Source organism: Salvelinus alpinus, chromosome 3, assembly GCF_045679555.1.
Source record: "Salvelinus alpinus chromosome 3, SLU_Salpinus.1, whole genome shotgun sequence".
Taxonomy (NCBI): Eukaryota; Metazoa; Chordata; class Actinopteri; order Salmoniformes; family Salmonidae; genus Salvelinus; species Salvelinus alpinus.
The window spans coordinates 24,811,040-24,817,039 of record NC_092088.1 but is presented as its reverse complement, the minus strand read 5'-3'; the positions used below and the strand labels follow the sequence as shown (position 1 = coordinate 24,817,039).

Genomic DNA, 6,000 nt, shown 5'->3' with positions numbered 1-6,000 from the left:
CTGGGATGGGCTACAGGACAATAGGCAAGCAGCTTGGTGAGAAGGAAACAACTGTTGGCGCAATTATTAGAAAATGGAAGAAGTTCAAGATGACGGTCAATCACCCTCGGTCTGGGGCTCCATGCAAGATTTCACCTCGTGGGGCATCAATGATCATGAGGAAGGTGAGGGATCAGCCCAGAACTACACGGCAGGACCTGGTCAATGACCTGAAGAGAGCTGGGACCACAGTCTCAAAGAAAACCATTAGTAACACACTACGCCGTCATGGATTAAAATCCTGCAGCGCACGCAAGGTCCCCCTGCTTAAGCCAGTGCATGTCCAGGCCCGTCTGAAGTTTGCCAATGACCATCTGGATGATCCAGAGGAGGAATGGGAGAAGGTCATGTGGTCTGATGAGACAAAAATAGAGCTTTTTGGTCTAACTCCACTCGCCGTGTTTGGAGGAAGAAGAAGTATGAGTACAACCCCAAGAACACCATCCCAACCGTGAAGCATGGAGGTGGAAACATCATTCTTTGGGGATGCTTTTCTGCAAAGGGGACAGGACGACTGCACCGTATTGAGGGGAGGATGGATGGGGCCATGTATCGCGAGATCTTGGCCAACAACCTCCTTCCCTCAGTAAGAGCATTGAAGATGGGTCGTGGCTGGGTCTTCCAGCATGACAACGACACGAAGCACACAGCCATGGCAACTAAGGAGTGGCTCCGTAAGAAGCATCTCAAGGTCCTGGAGTGGCCTAGCCAGTCTCCAGACCTGAACCCAATAGAAAATCTTTGGAGGGAGCTGAAAGTCCGTATTGCCCAGCGACAGCCCCGAAACCTGAAGGATCTGGAGAAGATCTGTAGGGAGGAGTGGGCCAAAATCCCTGCTGCAGTGTGTGCAAACCTAGTCAAGAACTACAGGAAACGTATGATCTCTGTAATTGCAAACAAAGGTTTCTGTACCAAATATTAAGTTCTGCTTTTCTGATGTATCAAATACTTATGTCATGCAATAAAATGCAAATTAATTACTTAAAAATCATACAATGTGATTTTCTGGATTTTTGTTTTAGATTCCGTCTCTCATAGTTGAAGTGTACCTATGATAAAAATTACAGACCTCTACATGCTTTGTAAGTAGGAAAACCTGCAAAATCGGCAGTGTATCAAATACTTGTTCTCCCCACTGTATGTAAATGTGATATTTAAGTGTTTTATTTGTAATACATTTTCTAACATTTCAAAAAAACAGTTTTGGGGTATTGTGTGTAGATTGATGAGGGGGGAAAAACAACTCAATGCATTTTAGAATAAGGCTGTAACGAAAAAGTGAAGGGGTCTGAATACATTCAGAATGCATGTCATTCTGACATTCAGAATGTCTACATCAGCAGCGCTTGCCTTTTGAACTTCCATGTGTCATCATCCATCTTATCATCTATCCAATCTAGAGATACTGGTTCGGGTGAAGGAAATATACGCATTTGATGTAAAAATAGAATTTATCCACGACAGACAGACATGTGCCCTGTCTGGGAAGCGGGCGTGCTTTGTAACAAGGGAATCAGATATCAAAGGCGCGGGGGAATTACAGAAGTGCGAGGGGAAGAGATTGGAAGACGTGTCTCACCGTGTATCTGACAGGAATCAGACGGCTTCGTCAAGCTCTGCCTCCCCTCTGAACTGACGACCATCCGTCTAGTAGGCTACCAAATACACACAGCGGCAGCAGTTTTCTGTCAGTATCCAGACCGCCGTTTGGATGTGAAACATTCGAGCTAGGTGTGCGTCACTGGCGGGAATGTCAGAGAGTCCTAGGAAACAGCGGGCCATCTCTCCAAAGTCTGCTGTGCCATGTTCCCGAATGCTTCGAGAGTTGCCGTGTATTTTTTAATACAGAGACACACTTACACAAAACAGTTAGCTACCATCTTAATTAACACTTATGTCTCAAGGTAAGTAAGCCTTTCTCGTTCACCAGACACTTCTGCCTATGCACAATTAGCCCGAGGAAAAGGTTACAAGGTAAGCTACTTATGGACATTAAAAGACAGCCCCCAAAAGCACTGTGTGAAGCAGGCCTTCCCTGTGGTTGTTTATTTGTGTGTGAGTGAGTGAGTGAGTGAGTGAGTGAGTGAGTGAGTGAGTGAGTGAGTGAGTGAGTGAGTGAGTGAGTGAGTGAGTGAGTGAGTGAGTGAGTGAGTGAGTGAGAGAGAGAGAGAGAGAGAGAGAGAGAGAGAGAGAGAGAGAGAGAGAGAGAGAGAGAGAGAGAGAGAGAGAGAGAGAGAGAGAGAGAAAGGTGTTTTCTAACCTTCAGGGGGCAAAGTGCAGGCCTTGGGCTGATTGCTGTTGCTGGCCAAAGACGTCCTGCGAGGAGGACTCCCATCAATCAGGTCTGAGTGGTGGACCCTGGCCACGGTAGGGGACTGGGGGATGCTGGGTAGTGTCCGGGACTTGGCCAATAGAGGCCTCTGCAGCTTCCTCTCCAACGACCTGGTGGTGAGACAAAGCAATAACAGGTCATCAGTAATATAACAATACAATAATATGGACTTTCAGCAGATGTTCTTTTATTGACTTAGAGTTGATATAAACTGTATGGGGCAGCAGGTAGCCTTGAGGTTAGCGTGTTGGGCCAGTAACTTAAAGGTCGCTGGTTTGAATTCCGTAACCGACCAGATACATTTTCTTTGCTACCTAGATAAGCTTGCTAAGTTTGCTAATAATACAGTTAGCTAGCTTGCTTAACATTAACAATATGGACAAACTAGCTACATTATTAACATTGACACGGTTGTATTTTTCAAAAACTGTTATGTTCTCATATTTTGGTTGAGAAGATTCCTGTGATGAAACCGTACAAGTCGGCTACTCTGGTAATAAAAGTTTCTCAAACTTTCCGACTTATAATTCCGACTTGGAGGGTCGTTCAAGTGGAACTTCCCAGTCAGAATCTCGTATTTCCAAGAACTCCGACACCACATGAACGCCTCATTTACTCCAATTGCTCCAGGGACGCTGGTAAATGATGGACCCTGGCTCTGACCCCAACTCTCTGCAGGTGTCTCGGGGGGGGGGGGGGGGGGGTTGGAATACGCAAGAAACACATTTCTAATACACAACTGTACAAGTGTGTAATAGGAAAAACATAGGCACACACCAATGAATTACATCGCATTTATGTGGCACGTGCTGAACCATATGATCAATAAAAAAAGAGAACCACCTACCGATTTCTATACAGATCAATAACAATCGTAATCACCAAGGTTTTCATCTCAATATAATGAAATAAGAGAGTAGTCATACGGTAGTAAATCAATATCTGCGGCAACACTATAACAAGTCTAATAGGCCTTACTCAGAATAACGCATTCACACAAAGCCACAATCAACATTAATAGGCTGTAACAGCAAAAAACCGAGTCATAAATGTATATATGGCACTTAGCAGTCACTTTTAGCCGACGTGCAGTGAATGCATACATTGTCCTGTCATCCCAGATGGACTTGAACCCATGAACTTGGCGTTGCCAGCGCCACTATTAGGCAGACTTGCCATTAGACAGTAGAGGCAATTGCCTCAGGCCTCACTTCATCAAGGGGTCTCATGAGCTAGGCATAAAAAAAGATTCAAATAATTGTTCTGCTTGATGGCCCCCCATGCTCCTCTCAAGGCATAATAAATCAAAATCTGTCTAATATGTTTCACTGATGTCGGCCTTTCGCACCTGAGGAGCAAGGTAGCAGATCTACAGCGGTGTTTGTCAGACCAGGAGATGGTCTGACAAACAGGAGATGCTCAAAAATGGGTCTTCTCACGAAAACGTCTGTAGCGTCTGAACGGTTTGACCTAAAAATGAATATGACCCCTCTATGGAAAGATGAGACTCCCACGAACACGATGGTGTTTGTTCACAAGTGTCTGAAGGTACCCTGGTACTTGGCCCAAAAATGTATGGAAGTAAATAGGGCATTTCCACGTCAAAGGTATACAGGTAATTCCACTGTACAGATAAATAAATACAAATTCCTGAACTTTCTTATATCTCGCAGATATAGGACAGACACTTCAAAACATACTTCCTTTTGATAAAACATTGTATTCTCTGTTCAATGCGTTTCTATGTGCTAATAGCAGTAAGGCCAAATTCAATGTTTCATCAAATAATTTATTCTTTTTTTTTTTAAATATACCTATAGGGGTCCTAAAACTCAAAATAAAATCGCAAAATTATCTTTGGTATGACGATCATAAAACCATTCCATATGTTAGTTTAGTAGTAGTCTCGTGTTGCCATACCTCCATAATCACCCTTGGAGGTCTGGAGAATTTTGCATTGCAAAAACGGTTTGAACGGTCTGCTGGGAGCCACATTTTTATTGGATGTTACATTTGTGACTCGTTTCAGGAAACTAGGCATATGTTGCACGTCACTACTTCACAGGAGAGGCATTTGAACATTATTTTTTCTTTTTTATCAAAATACCTTAAAAAAAAATACAAAAGAAAACAAAATCATTACAAGCCTAGTTGGTTTAGCCACAGAAAAAGCCAGGAACCTTCCCGGTAGCCATGATTGGCCGAGATAATGGATGGGCTGGACATGTCGAGAGATGAGTTTGGATTGGTCTGCCGTGTGGCACGCTTCTGTCTATAACGTGAACTGCTTAGTATGTGTAGGTAATCCTTTCTAAATCGGCTTTTTTGAAAGATATCACGAAGAACTGCACAAGTGTTGCTAAGGCTCTTCACTTTCTGGAGGAAGGAGGTTTGAAATCAGTGGAATGCCCGGTGGAAGCAGAGTATGATAGCGTTTGATTGCAAATGCAGAGGGAGTCGTAGAGAGAACATATAAGGCTGTTGTATAAAACACCTGTCTGGATTACATTTTCAAACCAAGGGTAACCATGGCATATGTGACAGAGAGGGAGAAGCATTCATCCATGTATACATACGGGTAAGAGACTCTAGCTGGCTACATTTTCAGATATTATGTTTCTTGGTTTCTAATTTTGTCAGAAAGTCGTTTTCAATGCAAGTTAAAGCATACTGTTAGTTTGCTGGCTCGCTATCGTTACGTGTATGATATGTGTAGTAATATTATTCATATCTCAAATCCATTTGCATTGCTAGTTATAGCCTAATGTTAGCTAGCAAGCTAACATTGAACCTAGTTGGTTAGCTTTAGCTACCTGTAGATTAATACAGGGTATTAATACAGGGTACAGGGTTCCGTTATGAGTTGGGATTATGGTTAATTGTTTAGCTAGCTAGCTAAATAAAAGACTCCACTATGCAAGTAACCATTTCACTGTACTGTTTACACCTTCTAACAAGCTAGATTGTCATTACTAATTTCATTTTTATACGGATGAGATTATTGGTGTTAAAATGCAGCAGTTATGCTATTTTGGATCCCAGGCTGCTGATGTCATGCAGCCTGTCGTTTTGTGTTTATACCTTTTTCATAGCGACAAAGACAAGTTTGATGTCGGACGACAACAGAATGTTCATGATGTCACTCCGGCAACTGTATGTCAGCTCCTCATCTCGACATGTCGACAGACGTAGTATAAACCAGCCTTTAGTCTTGAAATCTTTGGTTTAGCACATGGCCTCAAATCTGAATCCTTAAAGAGGTTGGTGGGGCTAAGGCTTAAGAAGGTGTTATCAATGCTGAATGGGTGTAGACAAAGAAGAGCTCTCCAGTAGGTGTCCCAAAACCTTTAAGGGCCATTTTCTCAAAAGTGGGGTTACAAGTTCATCAACTTTCAAAGCAGAATTACTTTCACATTAGTTCCTCAACTGCAGTGTATTATATACCATGTTCTGGCTCTGAGTCTCTACTTTTATCCAATGTAAAAATAAAAAATAAATAAAATTGTGCTACATAAGACTGAATCGATGAGGTCGGTCACATTTCAAGAACCCTCCCCCCACATGCCCGTTGCTGCTATGCGTTATGTTAATCAGTGTTTTCAGACTGGGAAGGACACATTTTGCAAAGA

At 42.8% G+C, this 6,000-nt stretch overlaps 1 protein-coding gene across 3 annotated transcripts in view; it reads right to left on the bottom strand.

Moving 5' to 3' along the window:
* Positions 1-6,000, bottom strand: part of ankfn1b (ankyrin repeat and fibronectin type III domain containing 1b) — a 295,078-nt gene that overhangs the window by 193,151 nt on the left and 95,927 nt on the right. For all 3 annotated transcript variants that reach the window (XM_071392239.1, XM_071392238.1, XM_071392237.1), the window contains one exon: positions 2,300-2,481. In XM_071392239.1, the coding sequence (XP_071248340.1) occupies positions 2,300-2,481 (182 nt within the window). The remainder of the gene's footprint in view (positions 1-2,299; positions 2,482-6,000) is intronic.